The 27,034-nt window shown below is 43.8% G+C and overlaps 1 protein-coding gene across 7 annotated transcripts in view; it reads left to right on the forward strand.

Moving 5' to 3' along the window:
• Positions 1–27,034, forward strand: part of TP73 (tumor protein p73) — a 201,833-nt gene that overhangs the window by 164,808 nt on the left and 9,991 nt on the right. For 6 of the 7 annotated variants that reach the window (XM_073656505.1, XM_073656503.1, XM_073656509.1 and 3 more), the window contains 8 exons: positions 12,668–12,854; positions 14,365–14,480; positions 16,401–16,510; positions 17,566–17,714; positions 19,555–19,646; positions 22,166–22,290; positions 24,135–24,286; positions 24,389–24,521. In XM_073656505.1, coding sequence (XP_073512606.1) covers positions 12,668–12,854; positions 14,365–14,480; positions 16,401–16,510; positions 17,566–17,714; positions 19,555–19,646; positions 22,166–22,290; positions 24,135–24,286; positions 24,389–24,521 — 1,064 coding nt within the window. The remainder of the gene's footprint in view (positions 1–12,667; positions 12,855–14,364; positions 14,481–16,400; positions 16,511–17,565; positions 17,715–19,554; positions 19,647–22,165; positions 22,291–24,134; positions 24,287–24,388; positions 24,522–27,034) is intronic. The other variant, XM_073656504.1, reaches the window with a different exon arrangement.

The raw sequence follows: 27,034 nt of genomic DNA on the forward strand, positions 1-27,034 counted from the left end.
AAGACTTTCCGGAAAGCCGTGAGAAAAGCAGGCAAGTTGGACACCAGGGGGTCTCCTCTCTCCCATAGAGGATTTAGCCAGGCCAGGGCCTCCCCGGTGAGATGGGACATGATGAATGCAATTTTGGCTCGGTCGGAGTTAAACTGGTGGGACAATAGTTCAAAGTGCAGGGTGCACTGGTTTATGAAGCCCCTAGCTTGAGCGGGGTCGCCTCCGAAGCGTGGAGGTGTAGAAAGCCGGGGTCCGGGGCAGGATGCCATGGAATTGGTGGGCAGCGGCGCTGCCGGGCTGCGAGTCATGACACTAGCGGTGGTTGCTGGTGGAGCAGTCAGAGTGTCCAGGAAAGAGTTGACATTCCGCAGATGACTCAGGATGGACTCCTGTTGGGACCTCTGACGGGACAGTTCATGACGTAGGTCCGAAAGCGAGAGAGCTTGGGTGCCACCGGGTTCCATGGCCCGAGCAAACTGTAACGGGTCTGGGAGGCGGAACCTCTGGGCTACTATACAAGGGAGCGGTCCTTGTAAGGGAGCGGGTGGCGACCAGGCAGGCAGTCACAGCAGGTGACCGGGACAGTCTCTGGGTGTACGGGCAGGAGGTCACGGCAAGTGATCAGGGCAGTCTCTGGAAGAACGGGCTGGAGGTCACGGCAAGTGACCGGGGCAGTCTCTAGGTAAAGGGTAGGTACGACCTGTGATGGCTGAACCTCCAGGTAGGCTAGCAAGGCAGATGGAGGATGTGTGCTCCCAGGTGAGCAAGCGAGAGTCTCTGGAATAGCAGGTGGTCACAGCACGTGACGGCGGAGCCTCCAGGTAGGCAAGCAGGCAGGTAGCGGAGAAGCGCTCCCAGGTGAGCGGGCAAGAGTCTCTGGAATAGCTGGTGGTCCCAGCACGTGACAGCGGAGCCTCCGGGCAGGCAAGCAGGCAGGTAGCGGAGAAGCGCTCCCAGGTGAGCGGGCAAGCTGGTCCATAGACAGACTGACCGGAGTTGTAAGGCAGACCGTCGGACCTCAGGCAAGCAGGCAGGTAGCTGATGTGCGCTCCCAGGTGAGCGGGCAAGTTGGTCCTTAGACAGACTGACCGGAGTTGTAAGGCAGACCGTCGGACCTCAGGCAGGCAGGCAGGTAACAGGAAATCAGGCAGGATTAGGACAGCAAGCTGGCAGGAATCTGGCAGGCAACTGGCAGGTAACTGGCAACGGGACCTGAGGGCTGAAGCAGAGTAGAACGGTGCAACAACATTGCTCGGGCACCTCCATTTTGGAGGAGGTGCCTTATATATGGTAAAGTCCTCTGGCCATTGGCCGGGGACTCCTTAGGACGGCGCGCGCGGCCCCTTTAAGAGGGAGGGAGGGCGCGCGCGCGCGCCCTAAGCACAGTGGCCGGGAAGGAGCGCGCGCTGCCAGCAGAGCGGGAGAGGGACGCCGGGCACGGAGCAGAGCGGTGAGGGGAACAGCGTCCCTGCCTAGCAGAGGGCAGGGACGCCGGCACTACAGGGGGCGAGCACTTCTTCTCCATATATAAGTTGTTATCACTGAGGGCAAGCACTTCTTCTTACTACATGAGTTGTTATCACTGGAACCGAGCACTTCTTCTCCCTATATGAGTTGTTATCACTGAGAGTGAGTATTTCTTCTCCCTGTATGAGTTATCATCACTGGGGACGAGCACTTCTTCTCACTATATGAGTTGTTATCACTGGAGGCGAGCACTTCTTCTTACTACATGAGTTGTTATCACTGGGGTGAGCACTTCTTCTCACTATATGAGTTGTTATCACTGGGGTGAGCACTTCTTCCTGTATGAGTAGTTATCACAGGGGGCGAGCACTTCTTCTCCCTATATGAGTTGTTATCACTGAGGGCAAGCACTTCTTCTTACTACATGAGTTGTTATCACTGGAACCGAGCACTTCTTCTCCCTATATGAGTTGTTATCACTGAGAGTGAGTATTTCTTCTCCCTGTATGAGTTATCATCACTGGGGACGAGCACTTCTTCTCACTATATGAGTTGTTATCACTGGAGGCGAGCACTTCTTCTTGTATGAGTTGTTATCACAGGGGTGAGCCTTTCTTCTCCCTGTATGAGTTATCATCACTGGGGGTGAGCACTTATTCTCCATATATAAGTTGTTGTCACTGGGGTGAGCACTTCTTCTTCCTGTATCAGTTGTTATCACTGGGGGCGAGCACTTCTTCTCACTATATGAGTTGTTATCACTGGGGGCGAGCACTTCTTCTTCCTGCATCAGTTGTTATCGCTGGGGGCGAGCAGTTTTTCTTCCTGTATGAGTTTTTATCACTGGGGGCGAGCAGTTCTTCTCCTTATATGAGTTGTTATCACTGGGGGCTGGTACTTCTTCTCCCTATATGAGATGTTATCACTGGGGGCGAGCATTTCTTCTCACTATATGAGTTGTTATCACTGAGAGTGAGTACTTCTTCCTATATGAGTTGTTATCACAGGGGGCGAGAACTTCTTCTCCCTATATGAGTTGTTATCACTGGGGGTGAGTACTTCTTCTCACTATATGACTTGTTATCACTGGGAGTGAGCACTTCTTCTCACTATATGAGTTGCTATCACTGGGGACGAGCACTTCTTCTCCCTATATGAGTTATCATCACTGGGGGCGAGCACTTCTTCCTATATGAGTCGTTATCACTGAGAGCGAGTACTTCTTCTTCCTGTATGAGTTGTTATCACAGGGGGCGAGCACTTCTTCTCCCTATATGAGTTGTTATCACTGGAGGCGAGCACTTCTTCTTGTATGAGTTGTTATCACTGGGGGCGAGCAGTTCTTCCTGTGTGAGTTATTATCACTTGGGGAGAGCACATCTTCTCCCTATATGAGTTGTTATCACTGGGGGTGAGTACTTCTTGTATGAGTTGTTATCACTGGAGGCGTGCACTTCTTCTCCCTATATGAGTTGTTATCACAGGGGGCGAGCACTTCTTCTCCCTATATGAGTTGTTATCACTGGGGGTGAGCACTTCTTCTCCTTATATGAGTTGTTATCACTGGGGGCAAGAACTTCTTCTCCCTATATGGGTTGTTATCACTGGAGCGAGCACTTCTTCTCCCTATATGAGTTGTTATCACTGGGGGTGAGTACTTCTTGTAGGAGTTGTTATCACTTTTGGGTGAGCACTTCTTCTCATTATGTGAGTCGTTATCACTGGGGGCGAGCACTTCTTCTCCCTGTTTGAGTTATCATCACTGGGGGCGAGTACTTCTTCTCCCTATATGAGTTGTTATCACTGGGGGCGAGCACTTCTCCCTGTTTGAGTCATCACTGGGGGCGAGTACTTCTTCTCCCTATATGAGTTGTTATCACTGGGGGTAAGCACTTCTTCTCCCTGTTTGAGTTATCATCACTGAGAGCGAGTACTTCTTCTTCCTGCATGAGTTATTATCACAGGGGGCGAGCACTTCTCCCTATATGAGTTGTTATCACTGGGGGTGAGTACTTCTTCTTGTATGAGTTGTTATCACTGGGGGTGAGCACTTCTTCTCCTTATATGAGTCGTTATCACTCGGGGCGAGTACTTCTTCTCCCTATATGAGTTGTTATCACTGGGGGCGAGCACTTCTTCTCCCTGTATGAGTTATCATCACTGGGGGTGAGTACTTCTTCTCCCTATATGAGTTATCACTGGGAGCGAGCACTTCTTCTCCCTGTTTGAGTCATCATCACTGGGGGTGAGTACTTCTTCTCCCTATATGAGATGTTATCACTGGGGGCGAGCACTTCTTCTCCCTGTATGAGTTATCATCACTCGGGGCGAGTACTTCTTCTCCCTATATGAGTTGTTATCACTGGGGGCGAGCACTTCTTCTCCCTGTATGAGTTATCATCACTGGGGGTGAGTACTTCTTCTCCCTATATGAGTTGTTATCACTGGGAGCGAGCACTTCTTCTCCCTGTTTGAGTCATCATCACTGGGGGTGAGTACTTCTTCTCCCTATATGAGATGTTATCACTGGGGGCGAGCACTTCTTCTCTTTATATGAGTTGTTATCACTGGGAGTGAGCACGTCTTCTCCTTATATGAGTTGTTATCACTGGGGGCAAGTACTTCTTCTCCCTATATGAGATGTTATCACTGGGGTCGAGCACTTCTCCCTGTATGGGTTGTTATCACTGGGGCGAGTACTTCTTCTCCCTTTATGAGATGTGATCACTGGGGTCGAGCACTGCTCCCTGTATGAGTTGTTATCACTGGGGGCGAGCACTTCTTCTCCCTATATGAGTTATCACATGGGGCGAGCCCTTCTTCTCCCTTTATGATTTGTTATCAATGGGGGTGAGCGCTTCTTCTCCCTATATGAGTTGTTATCACTGGAGGTGAACACTTCTTCTCCCTTTATGAGTTGTTATCACTGAGGGCGAGCACTTCTTCTCCCTATATGAGTTGTTATCACTGGCGGCGTGCACTTCTTCTCACTATATGAGTTGTTATCACTGGAGGCGTGCACTTCTTCTCACTATATGAGTTGTTATCACTGGAGGCGAGCACTTTTTCTCCTTATATGAGTTATCACTGGAGGCGTGCACTTCTTCTCCCTATATGAGTTGTTATCACTGGAGGTGAACACTTCTTCTCCCTTTATGAGTTGTTATCACTGAGGGCGAGCACTTCTTCTCCCTATATGAGTTGTTATCACTGGGGGCGAGCACTTTTTCTCCTTATATGAGTTATCACTGGAGGCGTGCACTTCTTCTCCCTATATGAGTTGTTATCACTGGAGGTGAACACTTCTTCTCCCTTTATGAGTTGTTATCACTGAGGGCGAGCACTTCTTCTCCCTATATGAGTTGTTATCACTGGAGGCGAGCACTTTTTCTCCTTATATGAGTTATCACTGGAGGCGTGCACTTCTTCTCCCTATATGAGTTGTTATCACTGGAGGTGAACACTTCTTCTCCCTTTATGAGTTGTTATCACTGAGGGCGAGCACTTCTTCTCCCTATATGAGTTGTTATCACTGGGGGCGAGCACTTCTTCTCCCTGTTTGAGTCATCATCACTGGGGGCGAGTACTTCTTCTCCCTATATGAGTTGTTATCACAGGGGGAGAGCAGTTCTTCTCCCTATATGAGTTGTTATTACTGGGGGCGAGCAGTTCTTCTCCCTGTTTGAGTTGTCATCACTGAGAGCGAGTACTTCTTCTTCCTGTATGAGTTGATATCACAGGGGGCGAGCACTTCTTCTCCCTATATGAGTTGTTATCACTAGAGGTGAGTACTTCTTCCTGTATGAGTTGATATCACTGGGGGTGAGCACTTCTTCTCCTTATATGAGTTGTTATCACTGGGGGCAAGAACTTCTTCTCCCTATATGGGTTGTTATCACTGGAGCGAGCACTTCTTCTCCCTATATGAGTTGTTATCACTGGGGGTGAGTACTTCTTGTAGGAGTTGTTATCACTTATGGGTGAGCACTTCTTCTCCTTATGTGAGTCGTTATCACTGGGGGCGAGTACTTCTTGTCCCTATATGAGTTGTTATCACTGGGGGCGAGCACTTCTTCTCCCTGTTTGAGTTATCATCACTGGGGGCGAGTACTTCTTCTCCCTATATGAGTTGTTATCACTGGGGGCGAGCACTTCTCCCTGTTTGAGTCATCATCACTGGGGGCGAGTACTTCTTCTCCCTATATGAGTTGTTATCACTGGGGGTAAGCACTTCTTCTCCCTGTTTGAGTTATCATCACTGAGAGCGAGTACTTCTTCTTCCTGCATGAGTTATTATCACAGGGGGCGAGCACTTCTCCCTATATGAGTTGTTATCACTGGTGGTGAGTACTTCTTCTTGTATGAGTTGTTATCACTGGGGGTGAGCACTTCTTCTCCTTATATGAGTCGTTATCACTCGGGGCGAGTACTTCTTCTCCCTATATGAGTTGTTATCACTGGGGGCGAGCACTTCTTCTCCCTGTATGAGTTATCATCACTGGGGGTGAGTACTTCTTCTCCCTATATGAGTTGTTATCACTGGGAGCGAGCACTTCTTCTCCCTGTTTGAGTCATCATCACTGGGGGTGAGTACTTCTTCTCCCTATATGAGATGTTATCACTGGGGGCGAGCACTTCTTCTCTTTATATGAGTTGTTATCACTGGGAGTGAGCACGTCTTCTCCTTATATGAGTTGTTATCACTGGGGGCAAGTACTTCTTCTCCCTATATGAGATGTTATCACTGGGGTCGAGCACTTCTCCCTGTATGGGTTGTTATCACTGGGGCGAGTACTTCTTCTCCCTTTATGAGATGTTATCACTGGGGTCGAGCACTGCTCCCTGTATGAGTTGTTATCACTGGGGGCGAGCACTTCTTCTCCCTATATGAGTTATCACATGGGGCGAGCACTTCTTCTCCCTTTATGATTTGTTATCAATGGGGGTGAGCGCTTCTTCTCCCTATATGAGTTGTTATCACTGGAGGTGAACACTTCTTCTCCCTTTATGAGTTGTTATCACTGAGGGCGAGCACTTCTTCTCCCTATATGAGTTGTTATCACTGGAGGCGTGCACTTCTTCTCACTATATGAGTTGTTATCACTGGAGGCGTGCACTTCTTCTCACTATATGAGTTGTTATCACTGGAGGCGAGCACTTTTTCTCCTTATATGAGTTGTTATCACTGGAGGCGTGCACTTCTTCTCCCTATATGAGTTGTTATCACTGGAGGTGAACACTTCTTCTCCCTTTATGAGTTGTTATCACTGGGGGCGTGCACTTCTCCCTATATGAGTTGTTATCACTGGGGTCGGGCGCTTCTTCTTGTATGAGTTGTTATCACTGAAGGCGAGCACTTCTTCTCACTATATGAGTTTTTATCACTGGGGGCGAGCACTTCTTCTCCCTATATGAGTTGTTATCACAGGGGGCGAGCACTTCTTCTCCCTATATGAGTTGTTATCACTGTGGGCGAGCACTTCTTCTTCCTTTGAGTTGTTATCACAGGGGGCGAGCCCATCTTCTCCCTATATGAGTTGTTATCACTGGGGGTGAGCACTTCTTCTTGTATGAGTTGTTATCACTGGGGGCGAGCACTTCTTCTCCTTATATGAGTTGTTATCTTGCGATTTTCTCACTGGCCACTGGGGCTGTTTTGGAATTTGTTAAACTTAAACTTGCTATTGTTTCAGGAAATAGCACATGTATATAGCCACAATGATCAGACCCTGACCCTATCTTTTGTACTGAAGCATCTAATCAGTTGTGCCATCACCTACTGTGATTAGTGGATCCTGTGTTATCACTTTTATACCTGTCATTATAATTCTGCCTCTGATGAAAAGAAAACTCCCGTGAACTCTTCTGAAAGTACAGGAAATCTAATTCTAAAAAAGCAATATTGGCCAATGTGAAGATGTTGTTTTTTTTAATAAAGATCGTGATATGAAAAAAAAAAGATTTTTTTTAAATACATGTAGCAGAAAAAACTGATTTAAGCAATAGGTAATTTTTCTGGTGATACACTCCCTTTAATGCTCCAGTCATATTTGTAGCAACATGAAAAACAAATATCACACCACTCACACCTTACTTCAAATTTTGCAATTGCTGCATTATATTGTAGGAGATATATAAATCTGTATAGAGCCTGGTGTAATCAGTACATCATCATCAGTACATCATCCACATCTATCTTCAGGAGCACACCTCTCCCCTGCCTCCCAGCTTCCTGCTTGCTGGTAGGCTGCAGTAGGCTTCTAAAAATTAACAGTGTTGTTGGTCCGAACTGTGCACATTCCGACGCTGCAAGTATCGGCAGCTTTGCCTCTGCTGCATCGGAGGAGCACATGTATATTAAAGTTGGCTAGAGTCAGTGAGTGATCCTGCCAGCTTCAGAGCAATACTTGCAAGCTATAGAGTAAGGCCTCGTTCAGAAGTCAGGGTTTTTTTACGTACGAGAAAAAACGGACCAAGTTTCAACAGTGATTTTCATCAGAATGTGGTCAGAGTTTCATAATTTTTTTCACTAATGATAAAAAAAAGGTTTTCCACCTTCTCTTATCAATCAGTGAAAAATGGACAGCATGGGGTTGGCATCCGAGTCCTGTCCGAGTTTTTCACGGACCGCTAGACTTTCATTGCCAAGTTTGATCCGGTACTTAAATCAATATTAGACCTCTGCAATTTTGAAGGACATGTGAACAGAACATGTGAGTGATATCGATGAAAAAAATGGTTAATGGTTGTACATGAAAAACTGATGTCTGAATGAGCCCTGAAATGCTTGTAAGCGCGCTCTCTTTGTCTAGGAAACCGGGTACCTCTTGGCTCAGTGGTTAGCACTTTGCAGGGCTGGCGTCCTGGGTTCAAATCCAACCAAAGCCAACACCTGCAAGCAGTTTGTATGTTCTCCCCTTGTTTGCGTGGGTTTCCTCCGGGTTCACCATTTTTCTCCCACGCAAGACATACTGCTAGGGGATGTAGATTGTGAGCCCCAATGGGGACAGTGATGATGATATCTGTAAAGCACTGCGGAATATGATGGTACTTTATAAGTAAAGCATAATATATCATCCACAATGTACCACAAAATGATTAGTACGTATACTGTATCAGCAGAGGGCATTAGCAAAATATCATACTTGTGGTAAGAATAATTCTAGGTTCACATTGTAAATCTGCATTTAAGGGGGGGGATCTCGGCCGAGACTTATATCCGCTCCCTAAACACCCTACACAAAGGTCCCTGGGGGCGTGTGTGTGTGGTTGTATTGCTGCTGTGGACCCCTTCAGGTTCAGCTCTGCCACAATTTGTGCAGCGCTGGACCCCTTTAAACCCATGTTGAGGAAACGAGACAAGTTTGTAAAAATAAAGTCCTTTTTACTAATGATAAAACTTATATACAGAGGGGAGCAGGAAATAAGCTTGCTGTTTTCTCCTGCACAATAGAGAGGCATATTCTTATTGATTCGGGACGGCGGCACAATACTTCTGGCAAACCTTACAGATAAACAGCAGGACAAATTGGGTAACTCCATCTTCCTGGTACAAAGCCACACAGGTCAATGTGTTTCGCTGTGCCACTGTACCCAAACTACACTCTTGTTAAACAGTGTAGGGAGCTTTCACAGACTACCACCTCACTAATGTGCCCCAGCCTGGATGACCCCATATTCCTGCACGGCTGATCTCCAGGCCTGGCTAACACCACTGCTTCCTTTAGCTTTTCCAGCTCTTAAGTACCCCAACCTTGCCTGAAATGGGGAACTGCCACTGTTGAAGATCTCTTGCTAAAACTTGCTCCCTTTTCCTGTACTCTTCCCACACACTCACCCAGTGATGAATGTGGTTGTCCCTTTTTGTCTCTCGCTCACTAACAACTAATTACAAGCCAGGAACTAACACACAGGTCCCTAACACTCCTCCCCAACTATGGGCCGCCCCTAGAGTTTACCCTGTCACCCCTGACTAACAGGAACTGCAGCCTCTAGGAGGATAAAAACATGTAATACAGTACGTTTTTCACACATTAAGCAACAGTGGTCTTCAGAGGGATGTTGTGCCATCGTCTCCACCTATACATACGTATATATCAAAAACATATGCATGTGTTGTGAATTTTGAATTTCAATGTATAATTCTTTATTTATTCTATTATCAGCTAGTTTTTAACGCTACAGAAAGGAAAACATATGTTTTAGAGGTATTGATACATATTGCTACACATTCTAATACGTAAAAAATATATATGTCTTTCATTTGTTTTTTTATGGTCCAAAAAAAATTTGGTCACCTACGTTTTTTGTGCTTCCAAAAATAAAAAGCAATTCAACAGCAACCTGACAAAATGTAGTCAAAAGATAAAACGTTTTTAAGTACGTTTTGCCCATTTTAGTCTATGGATGTTTTGCCATAAACATCTGAATATTTTTTTTCGGACATACAAGTATATGTTGAGCAGAATGCACTATACTAATGTGAACCTAGGCTAAGCCAGCAAAATCCTGACAGCAGCTTTGGATGTAACTGGAGTATAAAGCATGATGTCACACACACTCAGTACCTGAGAAGTATTATGAGGATTAAGCTGTGAAATGACGTGTGTATATGAAGCTCCTCAGCTTAGAAGATAAAATTTCCCTCTTTGAATAATATCGGAGTCCTCTATAACCATTACATGAACACTCTAAGGGCCGTTCTGTGTCCTTTGTGCATCAATAATATCCAGTTCCTTCAGACTTGCCCTGGCAGGATGTGAGTGATGAACCAGGCAATGTCTCCAGGTGAATATTTGGGATCATCTATAAGACATAATAGTACATGTCCTGACCCGTCGCTGATAATCTTTAATGCAATATAATATTCATATGCAATTCTCAGCATTTCAAATATATCGTAAAACTGTAAGGAATGAGTAAAAAACATTAAAACGCAACCTATCATTCAGGCTAAACCAAACCCCATTTGGAGTCAGAGCTAAGCCTGGTGCAATCTTGGGGTGACTTGTATTTAAAAGAGAAGTTCACTTTATAAATGTCCATCCTTGCAGCTAATTGTTTCTATTGTTCCAATTAACATAAAATAAAAAAATGAATTAATATCAGCTGGCTCTCCTATGCAGACTTGTCTGTCTCTGTGGTTACAGACTACAAACAAACCATGTGTAGTCTGAGTTTGCTGCCATAGACACTGATTCATCAAGCAATGTTCACCAGAGTTCTGGGGTAAAACTGCTTGAAATGTTGCAAAATATTGCTGTTTTTACTGGGCATCTCCAACAACTTTTTTTTAAAGTGTGAGTGCGCTTGAGTGTGATGGGGGACGGGGCGTGACCAAGCAGGTCAGACAAATTAATCATTCTTTACGTCAGAAATGTGGCGAAAAGTATGAGAGGATTGTATGCCAGTTAATGACTGGAGTACATTTCTGGTGGCTGTGCATGCTATAAATTCAGGCACATCTTGCTCCAGCTTGCAAAGCCCCAATCTTAATGGATTGATGTTGTAGTCTCTTCCAGGCTTGATTGGAAATTATTAAAGGGAATCTGTCACCAGGTTTGTGCTAACCCAATTGAGAGCAGCATGATGTAGGGCCAGAGAACGTGATTCCGGCGATGTGTCACTTGCTGGGATGCTTGCTGCAGTTTTGATAAAATCACAGCATTCTCTGCTGCACATCTACCAGTTCTCTGAATGCTGAGCCCTGTATAATCCCATCCACACCACTGATTGGTCACTTACTGTGCATAGGCAGAAAGCGGCCAATCAGTGGTGGGGGCAGGGCTATATAGAGCTCATGTATATGGAGGACTACATGGCAGCACAGCCGGTTTACTAGTCCTCTATTGATAATCACCTGCTGATAAAACTGATTTTATCACAATTGCAGCAAGCAGCCCAGTAAGTAACACATTACAGGAATCAGGGTCTCTGCCCCTACATTATTCTGCTCTCAGATTAAGTGTTAAAAACCTGGTGACAGATTCCATTTAAATCCCTATTTTTTTATTTCCTTACTTCCCATGATGCACCACTTGCAGCTGCCAGTTTCCGTATAGTGACAGGAGCCTAAGGCTATGTGCCCACGATGCAGAAATCCTCCGGATTTTTTCCTGAGCGTTTCTGAATCTCCTTGGCAGAAAAAAACACATGTGGATTGTACATGTGGATTGTACATGCGGATTGTACATGCGGATTGTACATGCCTTTTTCCTGCCAGGGACAAGCGGATGTGAAGCGTTCTTCACATGCATTTCCGCATGCGGGTTAACAAGCGCTTTCCAAGCGATTTTAGCATCACTTGGAAAGTGCTTGACAACCTGGTCACACTATATAAATCCATGCAAACGGCATGAATTTATATACTGTGACCTTAAAGAATGGTAAAAAATAAATCTATACTTACCCTCCGATGGCCCCCGCAGTCTTGCTGCACCGTCCCGGCTGCTGGCAGCGGTACACTGAAGGACCTGCCGACGTCAGCGTCGCGTGACCCGTCACATGACTATGACGTCAGCGCAGGTCCTTCAGTCCATCGCGAACTGCTGGCAAGCAAGGAGGAGCACATCGCGGGCCGCCAGAAGGTAAGTATATATTTATTTTTTATTTTATTCTTTTTTTTACAGGTACTATGGTACCCAGGTCCGGAGGAGAGTCTCCTCTTCCCCAGACGCGGGTACCATCCTCACATTAGAACACATGGAATGCGCATCTACATATACAGTGATGCATAATCCATGCGATCTAATGCAAGTCAATGGTGGAGAAAGCGCCGCGCTTCCGCAAAATAATTGGTAGTGCTGTGGTTTTTCCGCAATGATAATCCGCAGCGGAAATTTCCGCAGCATGTGCACAGCACATGCGGATTATCATTGGGGAACATGGCAGGCCTTCTACCATGCGTTTTTTAAGCGTTTCTGCAGCGCTTTTGCCGCTGCGGAAACGCTTAAAAAACGCATCGTGGGCACACAGCCTAACTGTCATATGATTGTGTTTAGAGGGTAACTGATACCGACAAAGAAAAAGTTGACGTTTTTGGGAAATAATGTGTCAATCGCAGGTTGCTACAATGTAGAATCCATACTGTGACCTGTAATCGAGAGCAGAGCAATGCCTTTATAATAGGCACCTACTAAGCATAAATCTCCAGAATGACACCTTCCATTATGTTCCTTATCTCTGATTGTCTGCTTTCTGTCTCTTTCAGTACTCCCCCTTGTTGAAGAAACTCTACTGCCAGATCGCTAAGACATGTCCAATCCAAATCAAATTATCCAGCCCACCTCCTCCTGGCACAGTCATTCGGGCCATGCCAGTCTACAAAAAAGCGGAACATGTGACGGAAGTTGTAAAACGCTGCCCCAACCATGAGCTCGGACGAGATTTTAATGATGGTAAGAGGGACCTTGATTTACTAAGCAGCACACATAGGGATGTGGGAGACTGTGAACGGGACCACCGCAATTCCAAAAACAAAGGGACTTCCAGGGATAGAAAAATCTGAGCAGAGGGGATTCAGTACCTGTGCAGAGAGGGTTCAGTACCCGTGCAGAAGAGGTTCAGTATCTGTGCAGAGAGGGTTCAGTACCCGTGCAGAAGAGGTTCAGTACCTGTGCAGAGGGGGTTCAGTACCTGTGCAGAGCTCTGCGGAGGGTACTGATCCCTACTGATCGCATCCTTTGACATGTCTACTGTGTGCAGCAGCAGACACCCGGGAAGCTGCGCTGTGTGGCATGCGGATACATATTTCTCCTGATGAGTGGGTGATGGTGGCGGACTCCATTCTTTGTTGCATAATATTTTGTAATTTGTGATTGATTTTGAGAAACACAAAGCAGATTGGAGTTTAGGACCCTGAGGAAGAAGCTCGGCACTGTCTTATCATGTCTTACACAATAATGGAGACGTATCACCGTTTTGGATGCCTGAGACATTCTCAATTGTGAGATCAGTAGTGTCCTGTAATAAGGGATCTGGATATCCTACGGAAATCTGCAGTGCATCAGTGAGCAGCACTAGGGTCTCGGGGTACATCTTTATGGAGTTTGTTAATATGGGCCACAAAAAGCACAATTTAGTGTAGTGGTTCCCAACCATTGTGATACTTCCCAACCATTGTGATACTACAACTCCCATCATGCCTTTGACAATCTGTAACTCTTAAAGGGATTTTTCCCATGTTATAAAATGATAGCAAACATCTAAGAAACACTATCACAATATGATCTGGGGGTCCAACCTTTGGATCCCACACTGATACTACACCCCCTTTAAACATTTTTTTTTATGCACAAGTGAATGGGTCACGCGGTGTTCACCGCAGCGGAGGATCCAAGGCTTCATCCTCTTCATTCTCAGTATCAGCGTTGGCATTAAATCCAATACCAATACAAGTCTATGGGAACCTACAAAAGTCATACAGCACACGGATGGGATTTGGTTCCAACCACCTGTTACAGCCCAAAAAAATGTCCCGAACATGATGTGAGCACAGCCTTAAGTGACACTGAAATGCAAAGTTGCAAAATGTTTCATTGTAATATGATTGATAGGGTTGTCCAGGATTAGAAAATAGGGTATGTTATTTTTTTATTTTCTTAAAAATATTTGCTTAAATGGCAGTGAGCAGCAACACCCGACACACATGAGCACGAAAGTTGCTGGGGATGTAAAACAACAAAACACTTTTTCTAATAATGGACACCCTCTTTAAGCTTTGTAGTCTTTGATCTAGAAGGTGCGGCTCGTCAGCACCATTTTTAGGTCAATGTGATGATTACATAGTTACTACGATTCCAAAATGAAAAAGTGCCGTCAAGTTCAACCTGTTGTTAGAATAGTTGGACTCTGCAGTGCCACCTAGTGGTTACTGAATGAATTAATAACTTTTATTTTTTATTTCAGGCCAAGCAGCACCAGCCAGCCACTTAATCCGTGTGGAGGGAAATAACTTGTCGCAATATGTAGATGACGCTGTGACTGGTAGACAAAGCGTAATGGTGCCTTATGAGCCGCCACAGGTAACTTCCAGCCGCTGCCTGCGTCTGTTGCTGATGAATCCTATACATTTCTTAAGTTAAAGGGATATTCCGATTTCAGAAAACAAATATTTTTGTGTGATGAAAAGTTTTACTATTTTCCATTCTACTTTCTGTGCTGTTTTTCCCAGATCTCTGTTTGCTGTCAATGAATAGCCCCCTTCATTGTTAATTCTTACAATTCTGTTCTGGACGTGTGATGGAGTTGTTACAAGACAGCTGTAATATCGGTACAGTAATGTCACCTGTGTGACCATCATATGACCAGGACAGAGTTTTATCCCAGGAGGTAAACCATGAAGATTAATACTGTTATTACAGCAGAGGTTTCGATAACTGCAAGGAATAAAGGAATTTCCATGCCCCAGAAAATATTATGTAAATTATTCAGAACAAGCAAATATTATTAATTTTTACCTCTTGTGATATGATTATTATGTCACTATCTGCAGGGGAGCTTACTGGGGACTATATTTATGGCTGCCAGAGAATGGAGGAGACTAACTTGGGAACTTACAAGAAGCTATACTTATAACTTCCAGAGTGGGAAGGAGACTGACTTGGGAACTTACAAGACGCTATACTTATACCTTCCAGAGGGGGAAGGAGACTGACTTGGGAACTTACAAGACGCTATGCTTATACCTTCCAAAGGGGGAAGGAGACTGACTTGAGAACTTACAAGTCACTATACTACTTATACCTTCCAGAGGGTGAAGGAGACTGACTTGGGAACTTACAAAACGCTATACTTATACCTTCCAAAAGGGGAAAGAGACTGACTTGGGAACTTACAAGATGCTATACTTATACGTTCCAGAGGGGGAAGGAGACTGACCTGAGAACTTACAAGACACTATACTACTTATACCTTCCAGAGGGGGAAGGAGGGAAGGAGACTGACTTGAGAACTTACAAGACACTATACTACTTATACCTTCCAGAGGGGGAAGGAGACTGACTTGAGAACTTACAAGACACTATGCTACTTATACCTTCCAGAGTGGGAAGGAGACTGACTTGGGAACTTACAAGACGCTATACTTATTCCTTCCAGAGGGGGAAGCAGAAAGACTGGAAACTTACTAGGGATTGTAGATACTTTGTAGAAGAAAAATTAAATTGCTGCACTTACCAAATGAAACAAATCGTCTTTATAGTGGCATATACAGGATGGGTAGTAAAAGCAAACAACACATAGCCTACGGCTGTTTCATGTCCTCCATGATGCTTCCTTGATGCTTCATTTTCTTCTATGATGTATCTATATGATTGCTAACTTTTTGCTGAGCATCGCTGAAGATTGGTGTTTGATCGTTCTCCATACTCCTAAATCAAACCTCTATACTCTTCTATATTGTGGCACTAGAGACTTGAAGTGTAAATTGTGCCTACATTGACTATATGCTATGGGATTACTTGAGACTATATTTACAGCTGCCAGAGTGAGAGGGAGACTGACTTGGAACTTACTGGGGATGTATTTTTTTTAAACTGCTAGAGGGGGAAGGAGATGGACTGGATGGGATGTAAAGACAAAGAGAGGGCATGCTGGAGGTTTTTAGGAGTTGTAAGCAGAAAAGGATCAGATGGCACTGCCAGTGGACTGCCCACTATAGCGCAGCTTAGCAGTAGTGCTGGGGAAGATACAAAAAGGTTGTAGAAAATATATATTTTAGGATGGAAACTGCAAAATAACAAGCTTTATTGCAATTTTAATATGAACTTGATTCACTTTGAAGCAGAAAATATTGTGGATACTTTATAACTATTTATTATATAGAGAATCTATAGAATACTATTTATTTGCAGAAATCAGAATATCCCATATTGTGGGCAGAGTTACTTCTATGGCGCTAGGTTCATTGTTGTAGTAAATTGTTTTTTTTTCGTCTCTTTTAGGTTGGCACAGAGTTCACCACAATTCTCTATAATTTCATGTGTAACAGCAGTTGTGTTGGGGGAATGAACAGAAGACCCATCCTGATTATTATCACTCTGGAGACCAGAGAGTAAGTGACCTTCTTTATATTAATGTCCGGGCACATTGTATGTAGCCACCTGTTCACACGTCACTGGGTCGCCCGTCAAGCACTGGACTCTTGTAGTTACCTATATACAGAGTACCGAGTCGCCCTCATTCTTATGATCAGTAAGGTCCCAGCACACAGACCGTTGCTCATTTTAGTTTATATTATTCCCAAAATCAAAAGTTAACGAAAAATGGGCTTAGCCTGTAACCCCTTCCCAATTGCGCCATTCCTTATTTTTGAACTTTTATTTTTTTCCTCCTCTTCTTCAAAACCATATTTTTTCCTTTTCTGTCAATACAGCCGTATGAGGACTTGTTATTTGCAGGACGAGTTGTGGTTTTGAATGACATTCACTTTACAATATAATGAACTGAATATCTGTAAAAACAAGAAAATGGTGAAAGAATGAACAAAAATGATATTCTGCCATTGTTTTTTCAGTTTAGTTTTTAGGACGGTAAAAATGAAGTGGTAATTATTCTCCGGGTCAGCACGATTATGGCAATACCAAACTTTTATAGTTATTTTTATGTATTTTACTGCTTTTAAAAATGTATAACTTCAAATAAATTTGGTTTGTATCATCATTTCCTAAGACCCATAACTTTTCTTTCTGTCAATGAAGCAGTACGAGGGCTCGTTTTTTGCAGGGTGAACTGACGTTTTTATAGGCACTATTTTGAGATCATGTGTAAAGAAAATCTCCACTTAAAGAATATATAATTTATTGAAAAACCATAATAGAAAAATGAATCCCAAATACCACAAAAAAGAGCTTGCCATAAAAAGTCCTATAGGTTGAGACTGGTGTGAAAAAAATAAATGTACACTCTTAGCGATACGATTTAGACAGGGATTGAACAGGACTCAGTGGAAACTAGCTGTACATTATGTAAGATAAAAGCTCTCACAGCAGCAGAATGACAGCAGATAGATAAAGCAAGTCAATTACAAACTTGCTTATTTTCATGCAGTGTAATTAAAGCTATTTAATAACATGACAATATCCCTTTAAGAACTGCATTGTTTTGCAGTGGACAAGTACTGGGCAGAAGATCATTTGAAGGTCGAATCTGTGCTTGTCCTGGAAGGGACCGGAAAGCAGATGAAGATCATTTCCGAGAACAAGCAGCTTTGAATGAAACAGCGGCCAAAAATGGCAATGCCAACAAGCGCAGTGAGTGTACGATAAGTATATTTCATTCCATCCATCTAATCGTACGCTGTCTCTGCTGCCCTCTAGAGCTCCATGTCAGTATTGCACATTTATAGATCTCACTCTGATGTTATGAACCAACCATAAAATGATGTCATATACTTCAGTCCATTTACTTGTCTTTCTCATTCATTGAACATAGAATAGTAATCCCCGGGTTATTCTTTGCCTTGTCTGACCCTGCACTGAGTGTAACACAAAGTAGTAGTAGTTTAGTAGTAGTAGTTTATATTACATAGTTTATATATTACATAGTTTATAAGGCCGAAAAAAGACAAGCGTCCATCCAGTTCAGCCTATTTCTTGTGCACTGCAGCTATTCCGCAGCGTTGATCCAGGGGAAGGCAAAAAAAACCATGCGGTATAGGCCAATTTACATCATTGAGGAAAAATTCACTTCCCGACACCAATCTGGCAGTCAGATTAAATCCCTGGATTAATTAACTAAGCATAAGATGTAATTTTATTGTTCTCAAGAAAGGCGTCCAGGCCTCTCTTGAACTCTTTAAGTGACTTGGACATCACCACTTCCTCTCCCAGAGAGTTCCAGAGTCTCACGGCTCTGACCGTAAAGAATCCCCTTCTATGCTGGTGCAGGAACCTCCTTTCCTCCAGACGCATAGTGTGCCCCCTCGTCTTTGTCACCATCCTTGGTATAAACAGGTCATGGTAGAGATCTCTGTACTGCCCCCTGATGTATTTATACATGTTTATGAGGTCTCCCCTAAGCCTTCTCTTTTCCAATGTAAATAGGCCTAATTTTGACAACCTCTCTGGGTATTCTAGTCCCTCCATTCCCTTTATTACCTTAGTCGCCCTCCTTTGTACCCTCTCTAGCTCCAATATGTCTTTCCTGAGCACCGGAGCCCAGAACTGTGCACAATATTCTAAGTGCGGCCTTACCAGCGCTTTATACAGAGGAAGAACAATGTTCTCATCATATGCCCCTATTCCTCTTCTGATGCATGCCATGACTCTATTTGCCTTCGCAGCTGCTGCCTGACACTGGGCACTCCAATTTAATTTGCTATTAACCAAGACGCCCAGGTCCTTCTCCATGTCAGATTTCCCCAACGGTTTCCCATTTAATATGTATGGGTGACTGCTGTTTTTCTTTCCCATGTGCATGACCTTACATTTATCGGCATTGAACCCCATTTGCCACTTTTTGGCCCAACTCCCCAATTTATCTAAATCCTCCTGTAGCTGTGCCCTATCCTCATCTGTATTAACTACTTTACAAAGTTTAGTATCATCTGCAAATATTGCTATTTTACTATGCAACCCTTCCACTAGATCATTAATAAATATATTAAATAATATATGGCCCAAGACAGACCCTTGAGGCACCCCGCTAGTAACCCTGACACACCCTGAGCTTACTCCATTGATAACCACCCTCTGCTTTCTATCACTCAGCCAGCTATTTACCCACTTGCACACATTATCCCCCAGACCAAGCATTCTCATTTTATATACCAACCTTTTGTGTGGCACGGTATCAAACGCTTTGGAGAAGTCAAGGTATACAACATCCACTGACTCTCCCCGGTCCAGCTGTGAGCTAACCTCCTCGTAGAAGGCCATCAGGTTTGTTTGGCAGGAGCGATCTCTCATGAATCCATGTTGATATGGAGTTAGACAGTTATTATCATTAAGATATTATAAGATATTATCTCATCATTTATTTTGATCATTATTTAATGTAACATACAGAATTTCTTTTCTGTCCGCACTTTGCTAATTTTCCTTTCAATAATCTCCAAGTGTCTAGGACTTTATCATTAAATGGATAATTCTTTAACAGTGTCTTGTAAGCAGAGTCCCCAAGGAGTGCTGGCTGTGGGGCCAAATATCAAGAAAAGGCGTCATGGGGAAGAGGATATCTACTATGTCCCAGTGAGTATAAGTGTACAGTATACATGTCAGTAAGGGCATACTACTATGTACACGTCAGTAAGGGCATACTACTATGTGCACGTCAGTAAGGGCATACTACTATGTACACGTCAGTAAGGGCATACTATTATATACACTCGTATATACACGTCAGTAATGGCATACTACTATATAAAGTGTACGTAAAGTATAAGTGTACAGTATACATGTCAGTAAGGGCATACTACTATGTACACGTCAGTAAGAGCATACTACTATGTACACGTCAGTAAGAGCATACTACTAGGTACACGTCAGTAAGGGCATACTGCTATGTACACGTCAGTAAGGGCATACTACTATATACACGTCAGTAAGGGCATACTGCTATGTACACGTCAGTAAGGGCATACTACTATATACAAGTCAGTAAGGGCATACTACTATATACAAGTCAGTAAGGGCATACTACTATATACAAGTCAGTAAGGGCATACTACTATATGCACATCAGTAAGGGCATACTACTATATACACGTCAATAAGGGCATACTACCATATACACGTCAGTAAGGGCATACTGCTATGTTCACGTCAGTAAGGGCATACTACTATATACACATCAGTAAGGGCATACTACTATGTACACGTCAGTAAGGGCATACTACTATATACACATCAGTAAGGGCATACTGCTATGTACACATCAGTAAGGGCATACTGCTATGTACACATCAGTAAGGGCATACTGCTATATACTCGTCAGTAAGGGCATACTGCTATATACACGTCAGTAAGGGCATACTATTATGTACACGTCAGTAAGGGCATTCTACTATGTACATGTCAGTAAGGGCATACTACTATGTACACATGTACACGTCAGTAAGGGCATACTACTATATACACGTCAGTATGGGCATACTGCTATGCACACGTCAGGAACGGCATACTGCTATATACACGTCAGTAAGGGCATACTACTATATACAAGTCAGTAAGGGCATACTACTATATACACGTCAGTAAGGGCATACTACTATATACACATCAGTAAGGGCATACTATTATGTACACGTCAGTAAGGGCATACTACTATATGCACATCAGTAAGGGCATACTACTATGTACACGTCAGTAAGGGCATACTGCTATGTACACGTCAGTAAGGGCATACTACTATATACACGTCAGTAAGGGCATACTGCTATGTACACGTCAGTAAGGGCATACTACCATATACACGTCAGTAAGGGCATACTGCTATGTACACGTCAGTAAGGGCATACTACTATATACACATCAGTAAGGGCATACTACTATGTACACGTCAGTAAGGGCATACTACTATATACACATCAGTAAGGGCATACTGCTATGTACACGTCAGTAAGGGCATACTGCTATGTACACGTCAGTAAGGGCATACTGCTATATACACGTCAGTAAGGGCATACTACTATATACAAGTCAGCAAGGGCATACTACTATATACAAGTCAGTAAGGGCATACTGCTATATACACGTCAGTAAGGGCATACTGCTGTATACACGTCAGTAAGGGCATACTACTATATACAAGTCAGTAAGGGCATACTACTATATACAAGTCAGTAAGGGCATACTACTATATACACATCAGTAAGGGCATACTATTATGTACACGTCAGTAAGGGCATACTACTATATGCACATCAGTAAGGGCATATTACTATGTACACGTCAATAAGGGCATGCTACCATATACACGTCAGTAAGGGCATACTGCTATATACACGTCAGTAAGGGCATACTATTATGTACACGTCAGTAAGGGCATACTACTATATACACATCAGTAAGGGCATACTGCTATGTACACGTCAGTAATGGCATACTACTATATACACGTCAGTAAGGGCATACTGCTATGTACACGTCAGTAAGGGCATACTACTATATACACTCGTATATACACGTCAGTAAGGGCATACTACTATATACATGTCAGTAAGGGCATACTACTATATACACTCGGATATACATGTCAGTAAGGGCATACTACTATATACATGTCAGTAAGGGCATACTACTATATACACTCATATATACACGTCAGTAAGGGCATACTGCTATGTACACGTCAGTAAGGGCATACTGCTATGTACACGTCAGTAAGGGCATACTACTATATACACGTCAGTAAGGGCATACTACTATATACATGTCAGTAAGGGCATACTACTATATACACTCATATACACGTCAGTAAGGGCATACTACTATACACACGTCAGTAAGGGCATACTGCTATGTACACGTCAGTAAGGGCATACTACTATATACACTTGTATATACACGTCAGTAAGGGCGTACTACTCTATACACGTCAGTAAAGTGCACTATGTGCATAAAGACACACAATGTATGTGACATTACAGTAAGATGTGCTGTGGCCGTACGTATCTACATCATGACCAGTCCCACTTTCTTCCTGTGATTTTTCTTATGTCTGCCCCCCCCACCCTTGTTGATGTCCTGACCAGACTCGCTTGTTTCAGGTTCGTGGTCGGGAGAACTTTGAAATCTTAATGAAGATAAAGGAGAGTCTGGAGCTGGTGGAGCTGGTGCCGCAGCAGTTAGTGGACTCCTACCGACAGCAACAGCAGCAGCTGCTCCAGAGACAGTAAGACAAATACTTATCATGGATGTAGGATGGGCAGACTGACCCATCTCTGTGCCCACTAATGTCACTTCACTAGTGGGGGCTCCTGCTCAGCCCAGCCCAATATCCTGTCGTATAAGGCCGTTTTCAAATCATCTTTTCTTTTACCCCCATTTAAGGTATACACTGGGAAAAGCTCCCAACAAGTACATTAATGGGAATCGGTCATGTTGTACATGCTGTCCGATCTGTGGACAGGAGAAGGAGAAGCTGAGCAGAATTATATGTAGGGTTGTAAGAAAAGATCCAGTAAAACTTGTGTTTTATTAACTGAAATTCCTGGTGTTTGTATGTATGAGTCGAGTGGGCGGTCCTACTAGTGAGTCCAGTGGGTGGTGCTACTAGTGAGTCCAGTGGGCGGTGTTACTAGTGAGTCTAGTGGGCGGTGCTACTAGTGAGTCCAGTGGGCGGTCCTCCTAGTGAGTCCAGTGAACTGTCCTACTAGGGGGAGTCCAGTGGTTGGTCCTACTAGTGAGTCCAGTGGCTGGTCCTCCTAGTGAGTCCAGTGGGCGGTCCTCCTAGTGAGTCCAGTGGGCGATCCTACTAGTGAGTCCAGTGGTTGGTCCTCCTAGTGAGTCCAGTGGGTGGTCCTCCTAGTGAGTCCAGTGGGCGGTCCTCCTAGTGAGTCCAGTGGGCGGTCCTCCTAGTGAGTCCAGTGGGCGATCCTACTAGTGAGTCCAGTGGTTGGTCCTACTAGTGAGTCCAGTGGTTGGTCCTCCTAGTGAGTCCAGTGGTTGGTCCTCCTAGTGAGTCCAGTGGGTGGTCCTCCTAGTGAGTCCAGTGGGCGGTCCTCCTAGTGAGTCCAGTGGGCGGTCCTCCTAGTGAGTCCAGTGGGCGATCCTACTAGTGAGTCCAGTGGTTGGTCCTCCTAGTGAGTCCAGTGGTTGGTCCTCCTAGTGAGTCCAGTGGTTGGTCCTACTAGTGAGTCCAGTGGGCGATCCTACTAGTGAGTCCAGTGGGCGGTCCTACTAGTGAGTCCAGTGGTTGGTCCTACTAGTGAGTCCAGTGGGCGGTCCTCCTATATAACACCAGGGATTTCACTGAATAAAATACAAGTTTTACAGAACATTTTCCCACAAGCATGTCTATCATCCTGATCAGCTCGTCCTGCTCTATAACATCCAGCCTGCACATCAGATATCATTTTCAACATGACAAAGAAAAGACGACACTGAAGTCTATAGGTGGAATCTGTCACCTATAGACTACAATGGCATCTGTTTAATACAGAAGTCACTAAAAGCCATGAGACATCTTATGAAGCAGCAGCCTCCTGTGACTGATACACTTGTATCCATCTATTCATCATCTGTTTACAGATACAATTTATACTGGACTTTGCACAATGGAATAATGAAGTCCTCTGCGCTGTTCTGTTCATTTCTTGCGGTATACTAATGTATGAGGACCAGACAGAGGCCACAGGGAGACTTATTTGGCCTCCACCTGGCAATAGAGGCTCATGAGCGAGCTCACTGTGCATGTTTGCAGCTTTCCTGATTCTAAACTTAGCACAAAACAGGATAAGAACCGATCCTGGGTTGTGTGAACCTTCACATGAATAGAGGATGGACCTGGGGAAGACAGGCACCAAGCACTGGACCTCCAGGTCCCATCATGGTGAAGTGCAATGATAAGATCCCACACCAGCAGGGAGGCTGTGGTTTTTTTTTTTTCTGACGTCTCCTCTATGTTTGCTCAGTGGTAAACCGATACATTACATCTTTTGACATATAACACATTTCTGGGAATGTATAAGCTACAAAAAGGAGTCATCTATAGTAACGACATATGTTCCTTCCCAGTGCCCACCTGCAATCACAGTCATCCTATGGTCCTGTCATGTCTCCAATGAATAAAGTCCATGGAGGGATCAACAAGCTGCCATCCGTCAACCAGCTAGTTGGGCAGCCCAACCAGCACGGCGCAAACCCTGCACCAGGGATGATGCCCATGGGTAAGAATATTATCCACACCCTCCACCTGTTATTACCTCTATGGTATTGTGTCATATGGTCATTAAGGTCATGTAATACTCTGTTTCCTCCTGTGTTTCCAGGATCTGGTATGCTGAACAACCACTCCATGCAACCAAATGGGGAGATGAACGGCGCCCACTCTTCCCAGTCTATGGTATCGGGGTCACACTGCACTCCCCCACCGCCCTACATCGCTGACCCCAGCCTTGTCAGGTACGCCTGCTGCTCTGTTACTTACATGGTTGTCACCCATACTCTGCATAGATCTAATGTAGATACATCCTCTGTGGACTAACCTGCCCCCTAAATTACCTGTCGTAACAATCGTGGTCATGTAGCGCACAACACATGATAAACTACCTATAACATAAACTTCAGAAAAGTATCAACACTGATGGGACACTGATAAGGAAAATGGTAGCAGGCAATTGTCAACTTACTCATGCATTTCCAGGGGGAATAACAGAGGAACAACAATAAAATGGTGCTCCAGAATTGTTATTTATGGGGAATTGTAATATTTACTAAAACAGGAATCGGAGGAGAGCTTGAGCTAGGCCTTCTTGACTGTATTGATCCCACTGCGTTATACCAATTTTTGTACATTTTTCATCTAAAAATATAGATGGGAGAAAAGAAGAAAGAAAGAGAGCAAGATGGAAAACGGGGCTAACCATATTTAGGCTGGGGATGTCATAGAAATGTCTTAAAGTGCTGAAGGAAACATTCATCGTAGTAAAACTGCAATCATCTCCAGGAGATGAGGGAGGTCTGCGGAGGGACTGCTCCCTTAGATCAATGGGAGAGTAAGAAATAGCCGAAAACATCACATCTCCCCAGTAGAAGACGCTGCAGGGAAAATGTGTGATGGACAGCCGTTTTCCCCAGTAATGGAAACTCCTATTTACAGGATCACAAAATACAGAATCACTACGTGTGATACCTTCACCGCCAAACAATTATTTCAAATCTAAACACTCTATAGGACATTTCTATATATATATATATCATATACAATTTTTGGATTCATAACTAATTCACAGATTTTGGAACATTTCTCTCAAAATATTTATAATAACTTGTAGCCGGGTTATCGCATTACTGGATTTCTAATTTAAGTCAATGCTGCTGCACTGAAAGAGAATTATAATAAATCTCGTATTGAAGACAATGAAGCAGATTACACGGTTTTATGTAAATGTAAAGAACAGGTAACACATTGGCTTATCACCACTATGCCCCTAAATGACAAACTCACCTCTATATGACACCTTATTAAAATATATAGAGAGCTATTCAAATTTATATGTATTTAGCTTGCCCTGTCATGCAGCCAAAACAGACGTTTCTAAGACACTGTCCAGTTTTTCAGTAAAATGAGCATCAAATAAGTCATTGGAGAGGTCTGTAATATACTCTAGAGCTGCACTCACTATTCTGCTGGTGCAGTCACTGTGTACATACATTACATTACTTATCCTGTACTGATCCTGAGTTACATCCTGTATTATACTCCAGAGCTGCACTCACTATTCTGCTGGTGCAGTCACTGTGTACATACACTACATTACTTATCCTGTACTGCTCCTGAGTTACATCCTGTATTATACTCCAGAGCTGCACTCACTATTCTGCTGGTGGAGTCACTGTGTACATACATTACATTACTTATCCTGTACTGATCCTGAGTTACCTCCTGTGTTATACTCCAGAGCTGCACTCACTATTCTGCTGGTGGAGTCACTGTGTACATACATTACATTACTTATCCTGTACTGATCCTGAGTTACATCCTGTATTATACTCCAGAGCTGCACTCACTATTCTGCTGGTGCAGTCACTGTGTACATACATTACATTACTGATCCTGTACTGATCCTGAGTTACATCCTATATTATACTCCAAAGCTGCACTCACTATTCTGCTGGTGCAGTCACTGTGTACATACATTACATTACTTATCCTGTACTGATCCTGAGTTACATCCTGTATTATACTCCAGAGCTGCACTCACTATTCTGCTGGTGCAGTCACTGTGTACATACATTACATTACTGATCCTGAGTTACACCCTGTATTATACTCCAGAGCTGCACTCACTATTCTGCTGGTGCAGTCACTGTGTACATACATTACATTACTGATCCTGTACTGATCCTGAGTTACATCATGTATTATACTCCAGAGCTGCACTCACTATTCTGCTGGTGCAGTCACTGTGTATATACATTACATTACTGATCCTGTACTGATCCTGAGTTACATCCTGTATTATACTCCAGAGCTACACTCACTATTCTGCTGGTGCAGCCTCTGTGTACATACATTACATTACTTATCCTGTACTGATCCTGAGGTACATCCTGTATTATACCTCAGAGCTGCACTCACTATTCTGCTGGTTCAGTCACTGTGTACATACATTACATTACTTATCCTGAGTTACATCCTGTATTATACTCCAGAGCTGCACTCACTATTCTGCTGGTGCAGTCACTGTGTCCATACATTACATTACTTATCCTGTACTGATCCTGAGTTACATCCTGTATCATACTCCAGAGCTGCACTCACTATTCTGCTGGTGCAGTCACTGTGTACATACATTACATTACTGATCCTGTACTGATCCTGAGTTACATCATGTATTATACTCCAGAGCTGCACTCACTATTCTGCTGGTGCAGTCACTGTGTACATACATTACATTACTGATACTGTACTG

The sequence above is a fragment of the Phyllobates terribilis genome, unplaced genomic scaffold, assembly GCF_046119375.1.
Source record: "Phyllobates terribilis strain yellow unplaced genomic scaffold, ASM4611937v1 Scaffold_12__6_contigs__length_324123572, whole genome shotgun sequence".
Lineage (NCBI taxonomy): Eukaryota > Metazoa > Chordata > Amphibia > Anura > Dendrobatidae > Phyllobates > Phyllobates terribilis.